The sequence below is a fragment of the Cyanistes caeruleus genome, chromosome 1 (genome assembly GCF_971803275.1).
Source record: "Cyanistes caeruleus chromosome 1, bCyaCae1.hap1.1, whole genome shotgun sequence".
In the NCBI taxonomy this organism is placed as follows: domain Eukaryota; kingdom Metazoa; phylum Chordata; class Aves; order Passeriformes; family Paridae; genus Cyanistes; species Cyanistes caeruleus.
The window spans coordinates 18,150,319-18,172,090 of record NC_141701.1 but is presented as its reverse complement, the minus strand read 5'-3'; the positions used below and the strand labels follow the sequence as shown (position 1 = coordinate 18,172,090).

The 21,772-nt window shown below is 35.6% G+C and overlaps 1 protein-coding gene across 2 annotated transcripts in view; it reads right to left on the bottom strand.

Moving 5' to 3' along the window:
• Nucleotides 1-461: 461 nt before the first annotated feature.
• Nucleotides 462-21,772, bottom strand: part of NUDCD1 (NudC domain containing 1) — a 37,324-nt gene continuing 16,013 nt past the window's right edge. For both annotated transcript variants that reach the window (XM_023920535.2, XM_086880194.1), the window contains exons 3-10: nucleotides 17,828-18,013; nucleotides 15,954-16,134; nucleotides 13,298-13,483; nucleotides 11,107-11,314; nucleotides 8,839-8,983; nucleotides 7,417-7,542; nucleotides 5,495-5,654; nucleotides 462-4,274 (exon numbers count right to left, since the gene is read on the bottom strand). In XM_023920535.2, coding sequence (XP_023776303.2) covers nucleotides 3,982-4,274; nucleotides 5,495-5,654; nucleotides 7,417-7,542; nucleotides 8,839-8,983; nucleotides 11,107-11,314; nucleotides 13,298-13,483; nucleotides 15,954-16,134; nucleotides 17,828-18,013 — 1,485 coding nt within the window. In that variant the 3' untranslated portion in view covers nucleotides 462-3,981. The remainder of the gene's footprint in view (nucleotides 4,275-5,494; nucleotides 5,655-7,416; nucleotides 7,543-8,838; nucleotides 8,984-11,106; nucleotides 11,315-13,297; nucleotides 13,484-15,953; nucleotides 16,135-17,827; nucleotides 18,014-21,772) is intronic.

Sequence of the window (21,772 nt, the reverse complement as noted above, 5' to 3'; positions counted from 1 at the left end):
CTGAAATAAAAGCTTTAACCTTAGTTTTACTCTCATTGGATCTGCTGTTTCATTAATGAAGAACTACTTTTTGTCAAAGGACAGACATACAGACCAAATTCTTCCTCTTTTCCTTCACTTTCCTGAAAAAAAGCACCCATGTTGAGGTAGGGGGAGAGAAGAAAGGCCAGACCTCTTTCTTGCATCTAGAAGGGTTTGTACAGATTATTTGGGTTTTATAAAGAAGACACAGAACCAGAGGCACACTTTAACACACCAATGCACCTGAATACTTATCAACCCCCTCCAGTAACTACCTCTAAAGCTGTGTGTTGGCAGAAATGGAACATCAGCAAGGCTGTACAGGGGATTTCACAGAAATCTACAAGGAGTGCAATAGTGCATGTCTTGGCAACAGCCCTGGCTCTGCAGTGCAGGGACCTGCTAGAACTTTGCCATAGCACAAAACTCCTTAATACAAGTTTTATTTTAAGGAATTTCTTATTTTTATTTTTTATTTTATTTCAGTAATATAGGAAGGCTACATATTTGAAATTAATATAAATCTTTTAAAGTAATTTTAAAATTTTAACATTTTTTCTGTTTATTTAAACTTGTAGAAGAATACATTATGCATTCCAAACATGCAGTTAAGGAAAGAACTGAAAATACTAAAATCAAATAATGCCATAACAGCCAAGTAAACCTGTAATAGTAAAATATTTTCTCAGAAATTCTGTAAACAGATTGTGATAGGGACCTCTCAGGAAGAACTGTCTGAAAAAGTAAGATCTCAAGAAACAAAATCCTAGAAAAATTGAAGTGTGGTCATCAGAAAACCATCTCTCAAACATCCACATTTTATACTTTGTATAAGCCTATTTAGGATACAAATGAACAAATAAGCCTTAAGAGTAATTGAACACAGACACTGAACTGATGATAGGCAGTGTCTCCTGCTGGCTTGCAGCAATTTAGTTACTGTAAGATGGTTGGAAACCGACCTTAAAGATCATCTAGTTCCAACCCCACACTATGGGCAGGGACAACTTGCACTAGACCAAGTTGCTCAAAGCCCCATCCAGTCTGGTGCTGAGCTTTAAAGGACAGGGCATCCACAGCTTCTCTGGGCAACTTTGTCCAGTGCCTCACCACTCACACAGTAAAGATTTTCCTCCAGTATCGAATCTAAACCTACTTTCAGCTTAAAGCCATTATCCCTTATCCTACCACTACATGGCCTTGTCCAAAACCCCTCTCCAACACTCTTGCAGGCCCCTGTATGTACTAGGAGGCTGCTCGAAGGTCTCCCAGAGACTTATTATCCAGAAACTTATCTCTTTCCCAGGCTGAACCCAAACTCTCTCAAGTCTGTTGTCACAGAAAAGGTGCTTCAGCCCTCTGATGATCTTCGTGTCCCTCCTCTGGACTTACTCCAACCAGTCCATGTCTGTTACGCTGGGGACCTCAGAGCTGGATGCATTTCTCCAGGTGGGGTCTCACCAGAGAAGAGCAGAGCAGAGCAGAGCAGAGGGGCAGAATCACCTCTCTGGACCTACAGGCCATGCTTCACATGATGCAGCCCAGGCCATGTTTAGGTTTCTGGGCTGCAAGTGCACACTGCTGGGCCATGTCCATCCTCTCATCCACCAGCACCCCCAAGTCCTTTTCTCCAGGGCTGCTCTCAATCCATTCTTTTCCCAGCCTGCTTTTGTGCTTGGGATTTTCCTGCCTCAGGGTAAGCTTGCTGTGCAACAGCACTCCAGGTTCCTCAAGGTAAAAAGTATTTCAAATAATAAAATATCCTTGACTCTCATAGAAGCAAAGTAAGAAAGAGACTACTTGATATATTGTTCCTGGGAACATGATTACAAACAGATGAGTAACACGGAAAAGGGATGAACCTTTTCCCTGTGTTCAGTTACTTCCAGATGCAAACAAGAACTCCCTTCAAACAGACATACATTTGGAATGTGAGTTCTAGTCATTGCATATTGTAACACCTTTCAAGGGTAACCATTTTAGTTGACTTTGTTCCCTCTGTTGCAGGAAAATGCAGAGCATGTTTCCAGACATGTAACTCACAGCAAGAATTTGCCAAAGAACAGGTGAAATTCTCATCTATATTGAAACTGCCTGCAGTAGGCCAGAGATGATAAAGGCATGTTAACTATGATTCCTTTACTCCTTCATTCCTCCATTTTCCAAAGAAAATGGAGGAATGTTCTTAACTGTGTCCCCAAAGATTAGTATCATATTAAGTAATATTCATATACATCTAAAAGCACTTAATTTATGCTGCAAAGTAATAGGCTACATAATTTTTTTCTATAGAACCTCTGCAGGAATTCTACCACCTTGTGTGACATTATTGGCCAACAAATAAAATTTAAATGCAAACCAGTCATGCAATGGTAATACATTCACTGAACCTTTCCAAAAAGCATTTTCAAAACAGTTTTAAAAGGACAGAATGAAAAGAGATTTACAAATCCAGTCAGTTTTAACTTATCCAAGTAAAAGAAAGGAAGAGCTTTTCAATATTTGATATACTATATAATCCTGCTGTGAGTAGAAGGAAAATCAAGTTCCTTGAAAAGCTTCTGCATTTGGAGGGTTTTTGCAAGCCACAATTGCTTGCCTCCCACTTGTTATTTAATCAGTTCACTGATAGAAATCTGGAGAATTTACAGGAGAATCAAAACAATCACAAGTAAAGAAATCTTTATTCTTCTCACAATAGATTCTTAGAGAGTTCTGAAATAATACTGGTAGGGAGATGCAAACTAAAAGGCCACCTGTATTTGAGTCTCTCAGTACTTTGGTACCACAGATGAGAGCACCTTTCCTGCCAGTACACAAGACATTAGGCATTCTTTGCTATGGATCTGTAAGCCAACTATGAAAAAAGCCCAACCCAGGGCAGAGCTGTCACAACTTACTCTTTGGTTTAAATGTATTGACAATGCCAATTCAAAATAAGAAACAAAAAGCTTCAGATACAAGTATTCAACTCAATTGACCATACCAGTTTGTTCAACCAAAGCATCCTCATTGACCTCAGTACTCTTATATTGCAAATATACCAGGTTTTGAATTAGGCAACACAGACAGAAGAGTTAAGTGACAACACAGCATTTACAGTGGCATCTGAGGCAGAAGCAGCACATCTGAGTGTGCCATTCCAGGTTACAAACCAGTGATTTTCTGTCAGCCATTTTCTCATTGTAAATGAGTCACTTGAAATGAAGTATAAAGTCAAAAATGGCACAACTGAGAGTATGACAAGACCTTAACTAACAAAATTTGATGTATAATTGGCAGCTATATATTGACCCTTACTTTGCTTCTGGAAAAAGCTGCTAAAATGTATTCTAGAAACGTGAACAGATTTTACTGCAAGAATAAATAAGTCCCAAACCAATAATTTAAAATGTGCGTATACAGCAAAATTTCTCCATTTAATTACCTGTATAAGAAACATAATACCCGATCCATTTCACTCAAAACTACTTAATGTCAAAATAGCAGATCAATTTTTTGGTCAACAATATTTGCACTGGAGATTTTTTTTATTTATGATACATTCTACTGTGCACATCATATGCCTGCAACTCTATATCAGACTACTTTTTTTCATAGGTAAACAGTGGCATTTAAAAAAAGCAGTGAATTCTCAAAACTCAGAAGTATAGCAAATAAAGTCATTTGGAAAAAGCAATGCATAAATCTATTCACTTATGTGATAGCAGCATCTGACAATTACTTTGACAAAGATGGTAATGCAGAAGGCATTTTCCCATAGCTCTGAAAAAGCTTACATCCATGGCAAAGTCAAAAAACTCACTTTCCTACAGAAAAATTTTAACGAAGAAATTTGATTCCCCTGTAAAACATCCCCTTTTTGTTTTTCAGCAAACTGGACTGAACTTGTCAGATTGTCTACCTATCCACTTCTATAACAAATTGTTAACACAAAATACAGCAGAGCACACTGTGTAATTAATTTCCAGAGTTCACCTTTATTAAAAACAAGGTTTTTGTTGTGAGAACAAATAATCTCTCACTCGTAGCTTGAAAGCCTAAGATAGGATCACTGGATTCCAGGGTTGCTACCAGCTGCTTAGCAACCTGTCCTACTTGTCTTCCTTCCTTCCTGTTGTAGAGAACTGTGGCCAGAGGTGTTGGCTGGCGATAGATGAAAACTCGTCGCAAGCACTCGCAAAGAGCAGCGTAGGAATAATCTGGAGCACAAGCCATGAACTTCTTGTCTTGCTTTGATGCTTGGACATAACCTAAATAACCCAAAACCAAACAGCAGGGATAAGTAATAGATGCATTTCAACTGAAGTTTAACTGGCTGATAAAAACCCAAGCTTAACTTCAAAACTAATGTGTAATTTTAAACAAAAAATATAACCCCAAACAAACAAACAATGACAACCAACCAACCAAAAACATTCAACATAAAAAAAACCCACTAAACCACCAAAGCACTCTTATTACATAAGTCAGTACTTTCTTAATGGATGAATTAACCAGTGGTGCTGGTTTTGCAATAATTGATAGTTGGTGAGGAGGCAAGAATAGTACCAAAATACAATTCTCATATACCTCATCTTAACTGGTGTTTTGGATACATATGTACAGCAAGATACTCTTCCCACATCTGGTACCTTTGTGCCTCACAAGGTCTTTCATTTTCTCAGCAGGATCATGAGGCCACAGACATGGTCCATATGGGCAATCTTGGCCCAATATTTGCAGCCTAAGTAGAATAAATCTCTTGTCTCTCCTCATCTCCAAGTGTGTAATTACATTTAAAAATTAGGATTTCTGAGCCCACCTGATCTTGAACAGACACTTAAAACTTGTTTTCTGTTTAGAACTGACTGAAGAAAAATGAGTTACTTTTTAACACACTGTAATTTCTGTTAATATTCACTCATAGACTCATTTCAGACTGATTTCCTTTCACACTTCTGTAAAGAGAATTGAGATACAATCTTTGTAAAGTGATCTACCATCTTTCTGCAAGGTTATTTGTTTCATTTCCATTGAAAAAATGCATGCCAATGGTTACCACATGAGTCAAGACAGGAAAAAATCTAAAGGTCACTTATTAAAACACCTTACCATAAGATTACATACACCTAGACATATAATGCATTAACTGCAGCTATTGCTATGACAATGTCTGTGCAAGTGTTAAGGTGGTGATTATGCTTTTCAGTCTCTAACTCAAAGTCACTTATCCAAGGAACTCTCTTTTTTGCTATGCAGTTCTGTGCTTACATACTATACATGGCCTGAAAAGGCTTATTTTCCTCCCAGGGCATAAACATTTCGTTTCTATGTTCTCTTATTTCTAAAATTAAGCTACCATGCTGCTATCGACAGAATTATAATTACTTTCAATTCCAATTTAAGAAAGTGAAAAATCAACATAAGTCATACCATAAGTATTCAAATAGAAAAGTCTCAGAGGTGTGTGACACAGAAGTTAATTTCTTACCTAAAGCATTAAAAGTAGCAATGTGTTCCCACATATTCTCTGGTTGGTCAGAGTGAGGCTGCCAGAGAAGAGCATCAACATCATGCCTCAGGCAGAAGCACGGCATTTCTCTGGGATTCACAACAACTGAGAAAAGATACTGGTTGCTTCCAAGATTAATCTGAAAACAAAACAAATATAAAATATTTATTCAAAGCACAAATAGCAAATTCTGTTACACATACTGCCAAAGTTAGATGATCACCAGTTTTATGTTTGTAACTTGACAAAATGTTTGAATACATTATGCTGCATCCCACTGATCAACAGCTCAATACACCACAGGTGCCTTACACATTTTAAGGAGATGCAATTAAGTTCATTGGAGTAATACTGAGAGAAAAATTACATCCACTACACAAGGAAATGGGAATGTGTTTTGTGCAGACATGGTTTTCTAGGGTAGATCCTAACCTACAATCTTCTCATGTTAGGAAAAGATTCTCTCTAAGTAATCACATCTGGTTTTCTGCAGGGCTAACAGGGAAGGACATACTGTCCCTCTCAGGTAAAAGCTGGCAAGAACTAAAACAAGGATTAGATAGAATACTAAAATTATGAAATGTTAACATTTTTAATTTACTCGCAATCAAGTAATTACTAAATTTCAGATTAGCACGCTTTTCAATAAAAATGTTTGTAGGAGTTGTGGGTAAAAAGCTATACCAGCCCCATTTCTGAAGGAAAAGGCCCCATAATTGCTAACAAGAAACCCTAAACAACTTGAAATAAGAACTAAATCAAAGTGAAAATACTTTCCTGTATGCTGAAAAATATACTGAAATACTCATATTTCTACATATTCTAACAAGGAACAAAACCACAAGTTCCCATAGAAAAGGTTGAAATTAATATTTCCTACCCACAGATAATGTCCTTTGACCATAATTCTTTAAACACATTAACCTTTAAACTACTTTTATGCCACCCATTTTAAGAACTTTTTACAAGCACCCTGGAGTTCAAACTTGCTCCACAATGTCTTGCTGTCTGCTAAAAAGCAGCCTTCTTATGATCCCATGAACTCATGTTCCTCCTGATCTGTGAAATGTCTCAGGCATTTCTTACCCTTCAGTGTGAGGAGCAATAGTTTAGGCTGAGTTATTTATTAATAAAGTAATAGGTATTGGGAACTTTATCCAGTCTGGTATTGAATATCTCAAGGACAGAGGCTTTACAATTTACCAGGCAACCCAAACCATGCTACAACCACAATGTAGTTTTTGCTTTCATCCAGTTTAAAAAAAAACTCTCAAAAAGCCTCACGACAAGTTAATCTGTAATGTTTTCACATGATTTTGTTTCCAACTCCAAGCAACAGACAAGATCAAATCCTAGCTTACTGTTAGTCACCATTGCTTACAACCCAAATCAAGCCCACTATTGAAGCATTTTGCCCCCAGTCTGTTATTTTCAGTGTGATTGACAAAAAAGTACCATAAAGTAATCTGTGCTCCAGCTTCTTAGTAAAAAAGGTCAGGTTTCTACCCGGCTGTCTGAAAAACTATTGTGGAAAATGCAAGCCAAGTCATCTAAAAATTTTATGCCACTGAAAAAGATCCTTTTCTTATAATTACTCTGATATAACTTTGTTTTTCAAATGGCTCACTTGTGAAAGTATATGTATTTTTTAATCAGAACAAAAGGAGCTTTGTTTTTATATATATTGTATATATATAATATAAACATATTTATATATGTTTTTATATTAAAATGATATCAAAGGACACATATGGATTGCACACTGTTGCTACTGTGATTTGATATCATGGGAGAAATTTATGTGATTTCAACAGTCTATAGATTTTTGTACTGATAATAGAGGTCAAATTCCACACAAAAAAGTGCTTTAAAGTATTTCTGTAATAATTTGCAGTACTTACTGTATGAGTGACTTTTAAGGTATCACCATCAAATCTGCACAAGCTTGCGCCGTCTTCCAGGAAAGCATCACACTCTTCTAACTCTTGAGCATTACAAGGTGGGTTTTCCTTTTCAGGGTTTGGATTCTGAAAAAAAGAATGAACTACACTGAAAATTGAAACTACTGAAAAAAAATAAATCTTTTTTATGACACAAAAAAGACCACAAAGAACAACTGAAGAATTATTTGCATATCCATACATACTGAAAGATTAAGCTGTTATTTACTCACTCAAAATAAATATAAAAATTTCTGCTGTGGAGGACAGCAGAAGTGGTAGATACAATAAAATCAATTTCAGTTTAAGGAAAGGTACATAAGCCACTAATACATGGACAATAAATACCCTTTCTAAGTAGCAAAAGTACACAATTCTGAAAACATATGCATATTTAGTAAATGTACATCAGTGTAAGCTTATTTCAGCTTGTCATTAATAATGCTATTGAAAAATGGATTGATTCATTTTATAAGCAGCTCTAAATACATGACACATTTTAGTTTTGCTTATAATAATTTTAATTATTAAAATATATTTAAAATTATTGAAAACTTATGATTAAAAAACCATCACTTTAAGCTTAGTATGAAGTACAAAAGAAAACAAATTTGAAGTTCCAAAAAAATCTATGGTCAAAAGATACACTACAATATCTTTCTCACAAATACTGAGGGAGAGAGAAATCAATCTGGAGTACTAAATAGAATTTATTTTAATAACACTTTTCAGCCTTATTAAAAACAAAGTAATAATCCAAACCTAATATATCAAAAGCCACATGGAGGCACACTTCATAAATTCTCATAAAATGAGATGCCATTTTCTAATTAAACCAAGTATCAAGTAAACAGCAGCTAAAAATTACATTTTACTTTAAGTAGACTTCCTGTATGACAAAAATGCCAGAAAGTTCATGAGTCATGTTTATAGTTTCCTAAATTTTCCTTTTAAACATGGCATTTACACTCACAGTCTCTAGGTCAAGTACAGTATCCCTAGGAAGACAGTATAAAACAGGTTTTGCTAACCTATTGATAAACAAGAAACAGACATCTTTCAAAATCATTTAGTTAACTGCTTTAAAACAAACTGGCACATCCTACATGGTGGGAACAAAGTTTCTTTTCAATGCTAAATCAAGCTTCTATTTGTTGCATAGACACCATCATATAAGTTAAATTCAGTCCCCCTTGAAGATGATTTTACTGTTCAAAGTGCATTCAGAACTCTAGTGCCATTAGTTTGTAACACCTTCAATTAAAAATGAATGAATAGTAAATGAACTGGTGAGTTGGATCAATGCAGTGCAAATTAGGGCATCAAGAAAAGACCACATGTACAAGTACAAGAATTTTAAGTCTTTGATTCTTGATTCTTTACCATTACTTCAGAGGTAAGATGCATCAGGCTTTCAGCTATTTCAGAGCATTGGGAAGGGTCCATAATGAATTCCCCTCTTGTATCACCAATGATTAGCTCTGGCCACTGGCACCCCTCGTTTTTCTTAATCAGAGAGATTTCCAAGCTAAAATGGAAAGAGAAGATAAAGAGTAACACATGAAAACACTACATCCATTTGTCAGATTAATCAAAAAGCTCTCAATGTAGATAAGAGCACTTCTCTTCAAACTGAATTAATAATGAAAATCACAGAAACCATTAGCATTCAAATTATAAAATACACCATACTAACAAAAATATTCTAAAGAAAAACAGACCAAGCATGTGATTTTCTAATAGCCTAAACAGAAACCTCTTATAAACCACTTATACTTTCAATATAAGTGTAGTTTACCCTGAAGCAGACTCATTAAAATATTTCAAATATGGCAGGAAATCACTTGTAAAGCAATCTATTCAAAGACTGACAGAATTTTAATACTGAGGTTTATATGAAACATAAACAGTAGTTCTTAGGGCTATTTAACTGTGCCCTACCTCTATATAATATCTGGGACAAAAATATTTGTATTTTATAGGACTCAAAAATACTACATCAATTAATTATCTACACTGTCTCTCTAAAGTTCTGTCTCAGAAGAGGTTAAGATTTCTGTAACATGTAAAAACAAAACCCAACAACAACAAGAACGCAGTATGATCACTAAACTATTAGGAATAACTAATTAAGTAAACAAAAAATGAGACACAGCCCAATGCACCAACATAGTAATTCCATGTAAATATTTTGTGGGACAAACATATAGATATAAGTCAGTTTTATTATACTCACTTTTTAGGTACACTTACAGGTTCTCCAGCAATGACAAGCACTGTAGTGCTCCTAACAAGAAAACCCTCTAAGTTACTAATTACTGCACCACAGCAGCAACTCTGAATCAGTTTCTAAAGCAATTGCACTGATATTAGGAACAGCACACTTTTATAGAAGACATCTGAAGCAAGTTTTTGACTTTTAATCAATAGATTTATAGCAGTGGTGCAGTATGAAAATTAAGAACTGAGTGTAACTTATTACATTGAAATATGGAATTACTCTTTCTCATTAAAATAGAAACCTGAGATTCATACAATAATGCTTACTTGAATGAATAATGAAAAAATCAAGTTATTCAGCAGAGTTATTTTTCAGCATGATACCTAAAAGCCAACAACCCCACACATTTTAATCACAGTCAAATTTTAATATAGAGTAATAGTATAATCACAGTCAAATTTTAATATAGAGTAATAGTATAATCTATACAAAAATATTAGTCCCTCTTAATTTTTTTTTGAGAATCACTGTCCTTTACAGTTAACCTTTTGGAAACTGCAAAAAGCCAAGATTATCACAGCTCAGAAGGGTAGCCTTTGTTTTAGATAAACAGCTATCAGCTGTTGAGTGGATCACCTGGTGGTCTACATGTTTCTTCTTGAGTTCATTAAAGAGTGTGAATATCTCTGAGATAACCAGACCAGTGTGGGTAAGTGAATACCTGGCTCAGCCCAGGCAGAGTATGAAAATTAGACAACACAAAGAAAAACCTGACTACGTTTTAGGGAGCTCGGAATTATTTTTTTGCACCCTCTTCATTCTTTTGAATTTTTATTTCAGAATTTTAAAAAACCCTAAAATTTAGTTCTCAAATAAAAACAGGAACATTTGTATTTGATGTCTACAGCATGTTAAATTCACAGAAATTTATCTTCTATAATGCACATATAATTTTTTAGGAAAATATAATAAAGAATTTATAAGTCAAGCCTAAAGAATTTATGTTGAATTATTATTTAAATACTTGCTTGTGGAAAGTGGAAGAGAAATTACCACAAACAACAAGGTACACTGGAACTAATAAATCCTGAAACATACCAAAAAAAAAAAAACAAAGTTGAATCAATTAAGTTTACTCTTCTTACAAATCTATGTTTAATATTTTGATACTGTGTGGGGTTTTTTTTTAATACAGAGAATAAATGGAAAATAACTGCAAAAGGAAGGGATTACTTTCACAATTAGATAAAGAAATAGTACTCAGACAGCAAAAGCCAGTGAACTGTTTTCAAGGGAAGAGACATTCTTGCAAGAAGGGACACTGAGTGTAGCATTAAATGAGATCATTCCAGAAGGGCCAGAAATCCAATATGGTGTCTGTTTTGAAATCTGTTCCTATCAATAGAAAAACTAAAAAGTATATACAATACCTTTTATCCTCTCTAATTATCCATGTGCAGCTTTCATGGTCCACAGATGAATAGAGCTTTCCTTCCATCAAAGGAGGCTGGTCTTTCAGTGTAACCCATATATTATCAGGGGAAAAACGTATTTTTATGTCATCTTTTGTGATGTCTTGAGGCAGCTGAACTGTTATTGTCACATCATCTTGAGTCTGCTGCCAGTAGTAGAGAGGGTCTACAATTGGAAACATGCAGGAAAATACAAACTAGATTACAAGGATTACTGGATTCCACAGCCTCCAGTGCTGAGACATTTGGCATTTAGTAAAAGAAATGTTTTTGAAAAAGTGTAAATTAACTTTTACCTCTGAAAAACTTACACAAAATATATTCTGATCATAAAATGGAGAAACACCTTTTTAGCAATCAACTTCATTTGTATCCTTCCTTTCAAGAGTAATTTATATTCATGTCTATACTCAAATACGCTGATAGTTATACAGTGGGCATTAACTGTTACTATTAAGTTTACCGTGGCATTATGAAATTGGAAGCCAAAATGTACTTAAACACATGAAACATTAATGATTAATAATTTGGTTGAAGAGACATCAGGTGCAGTATACTGACAAGCTACTGCATGCTGGAAGTACATGCCATTTAGAGATGTAAACACTTTTTTCTTACATATGTTGCTGGAAGCTATGCTGACTACTCAATAGAAATGATCTTATAAGACTAAGTAGTCTTAATCTGCTTCAGCTAATGGAGATGAAATACAACTACCTGCCCAGAGGTAGTAACTGACTTTTTCTACAGTTTCTAGAATCTGATTATTAAACTGCTAGAAGAAATGGCCTTTTTAGAGAAATGTTTATACAAAATAAAGGCTATGACAGCATGAGTGGGTAACACTCATACAGAAAATAGAAATACAGATGAATATATTTTCGAAAGAGCAATCTTGTAAAAGTTACCTTTCTATTTTGAGAAAAAGTACAGTATAGGTTTCCCTTAAAGCTTTCAAGTTGTCACAATCCAACTCAAGATTCTACTGATCAAAGCTTCATACCAGCATCTGTGACTCTGGAAGGACTCTTGCACTGCTGCCCTTTGCCACAACTGCCCTGGTTGCAATGGATCAGTCACAGGTGGTACAATTATACTTCCCCAGAAATTAGTACTATCTGAGACATGACAGCTTTCAAAATTTTGAACACTGACACAAATGGTATCTGATATTAAAAGTCCATTAATACCTGCAATTTTATATAACTGGGCAAATAAGACTAGAGCCTACATTACTTTGCATTGTGGTGCTCAGTGCACTGAAGAACTCCTTTGCTTCAAGATTTATATATACAGACTATTCTTAATAAAATTACATGTACAAAATCACAGTTGTCACAGTGTTTAACATTAACACATTCCAGAAATTTGATCCTTTTGTATTGTTTTCCAAATAGATTTTCATGCTATTAACAAAGATTGTGCTATTATTCTTCAGTTAGAATTTGTTCACTAACCAATGCTTCATATGCAGAAACAAAAATCAAACAAAGTAATCCAACATAATTACATAGACATTACAGAGCTTAGTGATACTTAGGAATAAACAACTCTATTAGGTTTTTATATTCTTTGTTTTGTTTGCAAAGAAAAAAAAAATACGAATGCATTTTGTTGAAGTTTTTTTGAACTACTTTCCCCCATTGGAGAAAACAATCTTTTACAGGAGTCTCATTCCTTAAAAAGATTTTTCAAAATAATTATTTAAATTTTAGAAAGGCAGGAATTACATAAAATTACGTATCAAAAGGCTTTCTGATGAATAACAGTTTGGGGAGGTCAATGCCCCCCTCCCATCCAGGAAGACTGGTTTCTTAATTTGCATACTTCAGACAGATGCCTAAATTTAAGCATTAGCAATCCAACTAATACCAAAAACCTATTATATGTCTGTCTGCAAAATATCCTTTTCCTTAAGACAATGAAATTCTTTAAGTGTTTCCTATCCAAAAGAAAGCACCTAATACAGGTTTATGCACAATACAACTTCCAACAGTAAAGGCAAATAAACAAACAAAAATCAATCTGTCCATAAGATAGATATTAAAACACTTATTGCTAGAGTTTCCAAACAAATGCCAAACTAACAAGGTGTGTCCTAAGTCAAAGAAGAGAGCAGACTATCATAACCTGTCAGACTAAGTCTTACCTTTCTTTTCATTTGATACTTTTGCATCATCATTCTCTTCTAATTTGTCACTTTCACTTTGCATATATGTGAATGGTTTGTGGGAAACAATCATTAGCCCATCCCCACTTGGCTCTATTGCTGCATAATGAGGGACTGATTTTCCTTGCAAAATTCTCCTTTTAACGATTTCGTATCTATGATCACCTATAAAATAAAATTTAAAAAGGTCATAATATATTTCTAGAAGACAAATTATTATCTAAGGAACTCATTACATTTAAAAATACTATGCAATCCTACTTGTTAAATCACAGTACCATGGTTTTCCAATGAGCTACACTGGATTAATCTAAGACTTCATTTTATTCTTATGATGTCTTTGCTGACCACAGCTAGTCCAGCACAGCCTCAGTAGAAATATTTTTTTTCTTGTAGAGAAGGTAAGAAGAAAGCTAAGCATATCACATTTTCTGAATCTCATAAGGCAGCGTGGTGGCTCCTCATTTCAAGCTTTTACAGCAAGTATTTCTAAAAGTTTGGTTAATGAAAGAAAACCAAATTTGAAAGGTTATACTTTTATTACAGTCCTCTGAAGTACCACAAAAGATATGAAAAAACCTTACCACTGCCCCCATTCTGATTTATTTTCATGTTTCCATTTTTTTCCTTTGGTAACACAATAGTGGTGAGTGTGAGCCTTTTGTATGCCAGACAGGGCAGAGATCTCACATTTGTCCATATCAAGAGACATAAACATGTTTAAAGGCTTTGCTCTGATGAAGCACAGATTTTAGAAATTTAAGAAATGGCTTGTTGATTAACTACTTACTTTTACTAAAATCTGAAAAAAAACTGCATCCACAGACAGTTTCAAAGAAAGGCAAGTAACAAAAATTGATTACTGATGAAAGAGATTGTAAAGTATTGTAATTCCTCAAAACCACTTTTATCTTTGAGACTGGTTCATACATCAGTCTGATTTGTGAGATGTTTGTTTAAATGAAATCAAATTTATTTCTCTCTTCACAATTAAAGATTGCTTTAAATTTTGTTATTTGCATCTCTCCTGACAGTAATTTCAAAAATTTTTTGTTCTCTGGAAATGCTGAAGAGCTGGCAAGATTTTTTGAAAATATTTTAAATCTACTTTTAAGGATTCCAAGAATATTTGTCATAAATTATAAAACATACAATGTAAAAAAGGACTATTTATTAAAGTGTACAGTATTAAAAAATACAATAAAAGTCTGTGCTGACTTCTGAGTAACAGTTTTCAGCTCTAGACTGGCAGCATTACTGATTAAGTTTTTCTTCTAAGTTATAAACAGTATTGTTCAGAGGTTTCTTTCTCTTGTTGAGCTGGCCATAAAAGCATAAGGCAGTTGGTCTCACATGGCTTTCTGAGATATATTTCCATCATCCAAGGTTTCAACAGCAGAAAATATAACTAAAGCTACTGAGGGCAACACAGCTGGTGAAAGGGCTGGAAAGAATGTCCTGTCAAGACTAGGTGAGGACTTCAGGCTTGTCTAGTTTGAGGAAAATGAGGCTGAGGGGCAACCTCATTGCTGTCTGCAGTCTTCCTAGGGAGGGAAAGTGGAGATGGAAATGCTGAGCTCTTCTTGGTATCCAGTAACAGGACAAATGGGAATGGCTCAAAGCTGCACCAGATGAGGTTCAAACTGGACACTAGGAAGCATTTATTTCCTGAGAGAGTGGTTAAACACTGCAGCAGGCTTCCCAGAGAACTATTCTATTCAATGCTATCCTATCCATATTAGATATGTAGGAGATGGAAGAACATTTGGCTAGTAACATCACTATATGCCTCAACTGCTTTAGTCCAACTAGTTAAAGCTCTTGTTTCTATCAGTATCAGAATTCTATTTCTTGTAACATAATGAGCAAGACCATATCACAGTCATTCCAAGAATGTCTATTAATTTAATCCATGCATCTTTCAATATGACAGTGACACATGGGGTCTTGTATCCTTTATGTAAATCATGGTATTTAATGTCATACATATAGGGTCATATTGAATATATAAAGTCTGATTTGTCAAACTTTATTAGGATAAAACATTAATTAGTATGTATTAATATACTAACTAATATGTTTTCAATGTGTTGGTCCAAAATTAATGGAATAACTTCATACTCTTATTCCAGGAAAACCTTTTACACTATATGTCTTACATTTATCTCATACTACTTCCAATCCCACTGCATCATTAACTGAAAACTAAAAAACAACAACAACAAAAAAAAATAACCAAACACCCATATCCACCTGCAAAATATTTTAAAAAATACAACAGACATTAGGTAGAAATAGTTCCATATAACCTCAATTTTACAAGACCCAGCTAAACAGAAATTGCATTTTGTAACATTCAAGTAAAGTGCTATCTTGTTTCCTAATTATCTAATTATCATATTTCTAATATGACACAAGTGCAAAACTTTACTTCTTCCTCTTTTCCAAATGTCTCTCAAAATTTAGCTCTATAACCAATAACTTGATTTCAAAATATAAGAAAAAATTATCTACGTAAAATCTAATCTGTGGAAAAGAAATATCAGAACCTGTGGAAATATAACTTCTAAGACAAAGAATAAAAACATTATTTTTATTTTTTTAACATTACTCATCAGTAATATAAAACACTTACTCTCTTTTCTTTCTGCAATTGTAAGCCATTCCAAGGTAACATGAAATCCGCTTCCTTTTGTGTCCAGTTCATCTTTTTCTACCCTAAGCACCAGCACAGCTAGTGAGTGTGCATCAGATTTTACAAATGAAACACTGTGTGCTAAAATAAATGGACTTCCTAGTTCTTCATTAAACACAATCTAGAAGAAAAAATGTAATAAAAAAGTCAAGTCAGATAGTTAAAGCTGTAAGCCTTGCTCTTTTACAGAAAGCAGGGAAGAGTTTCAGTGACAGTTTGTCACCTACAAATCTCTCTGACAATATGAATCCACAAATGTCACACATTTCTGGTTCCTCCTTCTGTGGCTCTCAAGCTACTGTACTGAAATGTTTTTAAACATTATTGTTTATACTGAACAATCATTAAAAGAGCCCATTAAACAAAGCACAAAGATCCCCAAACCTGTCTGCACTGTGCCTGGTTAGCACTGCAATAAATAGAGGTACAGCAACTGATAAGAACAAGAGGGTCCACAAACACTGCCTATCAACTGGCCAAAGTCTCACACTCAAGATGAAAATGTAGGCATTTCCCCAAGGCCCCCACTAGTTCTCTAGATACTCTGAAAATCCTTGGAGACCTGTACATACACAAACAAGAAGACAAAGGTCCACAGCATCACTGCCAGTGTTCAATCATCAAACATGCCATTATTTAGCTTTGCAAAGAGATCCCATTTTCCTCCTCTATGAACTAAGAAACAAAAAGCTATAATGAAATGAAGGAGATAATATTCATGTTTAGGAGAAGTTAGGGTTAGAAGTTCTTGAATTTTTATTTATGTACATGGATTGGAAAAGTCCACCCAATATTTGAATGTGACTAGGTAGGCAGAATGCCTAACTATTACTGTCATATTGAAAGGCTAACAAGCACCACTGTGAATATAAAATATCATTAATTATTAACTTAAAGTTATAAATTTCATTAATTTATGATTTTTTTATATTATGTGAAAATTATTTCATTCATTTCATATAGGACTCTGTATCTTATAGTGTGACATTGGATACCTATTGCTGGAAGTTTAAATTCTAAAAACCATGTATTCCAAATTTTTTCAAGTACTCATTCAGCAAAAAACTGAAGAAGATAAAAACAAAATTAATCCAAACAACAAGAAAACAACAAGAAAAGAAACATTATTTGCTATAAGATTAACATATGAAAATGAAAGGATAAATTACAAAGAATACAAGCTGCAGTGGTTGAATGAGTTCAATCCAGCTGTTGTTACTGAAACCTGATAAAGTTTGAGGATTTATAGTGTTGTGATATTAACACAACTCTAAACCACTGCATGCTCTACATACTCAATAAGTCAATTTAAATGATGACAGAACCTCAGATATAAATCTCATATTTTTGTTACACTGACAACTTCAATGTAACTTATTTATGTGTCAGCATTCTCACACAGAACAGAATAAAAACCAGATGGTATTAATTACCAAGCATCTAAAACCAGGATGATCAATTTCCTTCACTGAACTCTCAAAAGATGTAGAGAAAGGAGCTAATCCATCATGCTGAAATCTTCCACTTCAGTATATACGCCGACATTTCTGCCAATACTAAAACATCTGTGGTTTCTTAGGAAACTACCCTCTAACCAAGAAAATAGACGCAAAATGCGGGCACTTTTTACCAGATTCATCATTCATAAACAAAGAGGAACTAACCAGAGAACATGAGACTCACAGCTTCAGGTAGAAATGTAACAATTATATTTGTTGTGTCCAAGCAGGATAACAAACACCATTATTAATGCAGTTAGGTCACTCTGATAGGGGTATATGTACAACTCCTAAATACATTATTGCAGGACGTACCTCCCACTTTTCAGATGCACTGCTTCCACGCTTGCCTGATTTAATTAAATACAGTCTTCCTGTACCATCAGAAAGGGTAACCCATGTGGAGGATGAGAAATGCATTGAGGCACAAAGGCGATTATCACATGCAGTCAAGTCTGTAGGTAGCCTGAAAACTTCTCTTGGCTTTTGCAGAGCAGTGTCCTATAAACAAACAGTCAGGAACTAAGACTTTACAAAGTATTTATTAGTTTCAGTAAATATTACAGGCAAATTAAAAATAATAAATCTCTAATAAATAATAAATGTACCAGTTTTGTGTATCATTGAGCATATTTGGAAAAAAGTGGGTAGCAAGCTTAATTCCCACAATTGTGGAAAAGGTGGTGGAAATTCATCAAACTGGTTTCTATGAATGTTTTCTGGTATTTCAGCACTTTTCCCTGCAATTTTAAGCAGTAATTATATTTTGCATTAGAAAAGGCTTTTAATTTCCCCTAGCATTCCTATATAATAACCACTTACCTCAAATAATTCTAGTCCCAGGAAAAATGAGGAGACTTAAAAGAAATGAAAGACACAGAATTGTATTCAAACTAGTGCATAAAACTCACCTGTAAATTTAAACGGATTTTAGCTTAATCTGATGCACAACTGGCAAATATAATTTCTCAGCTCTCCTAGAGTGGTCACTTTATTCACTAATTTAAGAAAAGTAACACCTATGATTAGCCAGCAAAGAAAAGCTGTGCTAATTCATACCACATTTTCAAATAACTTTCTATCACATTGTTACTATACTATGGAATTAAATCCAGTTGATGGCCAGTCACTAGAGGTGCTCCCCTGGTCTCAGTATTGGGGCCAGTCCTGTCTAATATTCTAATCAATCATCTGGATGAAAGATTTGAGGGTACCCTCAGTCAGTTCGCAAAAGACACCAAGCTGAGCAGGAATGCTGATCTGGAGAGGGTAGGCAGGCTCTGCAGAGGGATCTGGACAGGCTGGACTAATGGGCCAAGGCCAAAGGTATGAGGTTCAATATGGAAAAGTGCTGGGCCCTGCCCTTGGGTCACAACCCCAGGCAGCACTGCAGGCTTGGAGCAGAGTGGCTGGAAAGCTGCCCAGTGAAAAAGGACCAGTCAACAGTAGCTGAATAGGAGGCAGTGTGTGCCCAGGTGGCCAGTGGCATCCTGGCCTGTATGAGAAATAGCTGGGCAGCAGGATTAGAGAAGTGGCTATCCCCCAGTACTGGGCACTGGTGAGGCTGCACCTCAGGTCCTGGGTTCAGCTTTGCCCCCCCCCACTATAGGAAACACACTGAGGGGCTGAAGTGTGTCCAGAGAAGGGCAGTGGAGCTGGGGAAGGGTCTGGAGCACAAGTCCTGTGAGGAGCAGAGCAGCTGAGGGAGTTGGGGTTGTTCTGCAAGGAGAAAAGGAGGCTCAGGGGGGACCTTATGGTCCTGTACAACCACCTGAAAGGAGGCTGTAGCCAGGTGAAGGTTGGTCTCTTCTAATAACAAGTGACAGGACAAGAGAAAACGGCCTCAAGTTGCTCCAGGAGAGGCTTAGATGGTATTAGGAAAAATTTCCTCACCAAAGGAAACAAGCCTGGAACAGGCTGCCCAGGATAGCTGGTGCAATCACTATCCCTGGATTTTTCAAAGATGTATAAATATGGCACTTAAGGACACAGTTTAGTGATAGACCTAGCAGTGCTGGGTGATTGGTGGGACTCAATGATCCTAAAAGGCTTTTTCAACCTAAACAATTTTATGATTCTACTTCATGTCAGGATCAGTTTATTTAGAATCCTGTTGCAGTGCCATGCTGCAATCTTTTTTAAAATGAACTACAGATAGCTTTTGAGCAGGAATAAACAAAGACACTATGGTGAACAAATTGCACAGATGATAAAATTATTCAGTGAACAATCAAAGATGTATGGATTTTTAAAAAATTATGCATACCACTACATTTTACAAAAAAAAAAAAAAATCCATTATTTCCTACTGTTAACTTTATACAAATCAGCTTGATTCAATAATAGTGCAAAATGGATGTTAGATTAACAATTTCATCATTATTTCTAGTAATTGTTCCCATAAATCCTACTTTAGTTCCGTGTTCTTAATTTCCTGCTAATTCTAAGAGAAAAAAAAAAACTGCTTTCATGCTGAAGATTTGATTTCCAACTTTTTTCATCAAGTACAGTGGCATATCTTCTGGCATATCTTGTAGGGATTATTCTTTATCTTCTGCCTTCACTCACATACAGCTATTTCTTTGCTGAATAAGGCTTTGTGACTGACTTCTTGCTCATTATTTGGCTCATGGAATGTCAGCCATGTTGCTGCCTGCTTAGGACTAAGATTTACCTCCATTTTTTGTGTCAAAGTAATCTCTGAATACCCAAGAGGCTTGTTTGGTTAAAAGAAAACTCTAACAAAATCTTTATGATTTGAAAAGAATTTGACATCACAGATTAAAGAACAGTCAAGACATGCTTTATCAGCAATACAGCTTGATCAGCTAATTATAAAGTAGACCAGGCTGCAGTCTTAAAAACACAAACAAAATATTCTCACAGAAAAATATAAGATGCAAACTGGAGATTCAGCAACATCACAGTTACATCTCTATAATCTTTTAAATAACTGAAATAGAACTTAATAATTGGAAGCATTTCAACTGAACTAAGAAGCTGTTGAATAAAATGGGCTGGCAGTCTGACACAAGTGGGGTCCCTCAGGGATTGATACCAGACCCCACACACGGAACATCTTCATAAGGTACGTGGATGATGGGATTGAAAGCACCCTCAACACATCTGCTGATGACACTAAACTAGGTGATGAGGTAGACATGTGTACCTACAAGGGAAAGCCATGTGTGATATGGGGCAGCAAGAACATTGGGAAAGTAAGCAAAGACAAGCACAGTCCTGCAACTGGAATGGAAGAATCAGAGATCTCTGAATAGGCCAGGATCCCTGAGGCAGGGAGAAGCCCTGATGAAGAGGACCTGAGGGCAATAGGGATAACACGGTGACCATAAGTCAGCAGTGCACTGCTGCAGCACCAAAGGTAAACTGGATCCTGGCCTGCATCTGCAGAAGTATCACTAGCAGAGATAAGAGATGTTATCATCCCACTCTACCCAGTGGTTGTCAGGCCCCATCTGGAATGACGTTGAAAGAAGACATGGACAGACTGGAAAAGGTGCAACACCATCAAATGCCTGTACAATCTCCCCTGTGTCAGAAGATTGAAGGAGTTATGTCTCATCTCCCTAGAGAAGATTCAGGGGAAAGCTCATCACAATGTTCCAGGGCAGCCACAAACAGATCAGGGCTCTCTCTTCACAAGAAGCCACACAAAGTAGCGAAGACAAGGGATAGCAGCTAAAAGTTGCGTTAGGAGAGGTTTCATCTAGACACAAGAGAAATTTTTACAATGAGAACAATGAATAACTGGCACAACCTCCCCAGGGACATGGCAGAAACTCATCACTGGAGGTTTTCAAGACTAAACTGGACAGAGTGCTCGATAACCTCATCTAGGCTCCTGTGGCCATGAAGGCTTGGATGATATGATCCTTTGAGATCCCTTCATCTGGGCTATTCTATGATTCTAAAATAAACAAAAAATATAATTAAAAAAATCCAAACCCACACCACTATTCACCACCTTGTCCCTCTTACAGGTTCATAGACTGCAGAATCTGATTTGCAGTCTTCCAGTAATAACAAAGAAAAGCAATCCTTGTTCTTTTCTGTATCTTGGGGGGAACATTTCTCAGGAAGTTATGGCCATTTGCCCTATTTTCACAGAGTTATATATATATATATATATATACTTATGTATCATACATGAACCAAAATTAGATACAATGGGTTTCATAGGTATCTTACAGGCTAGTGTACCTACATGTATTCGAACTATAAAATTCGAAAAAAAAAGAG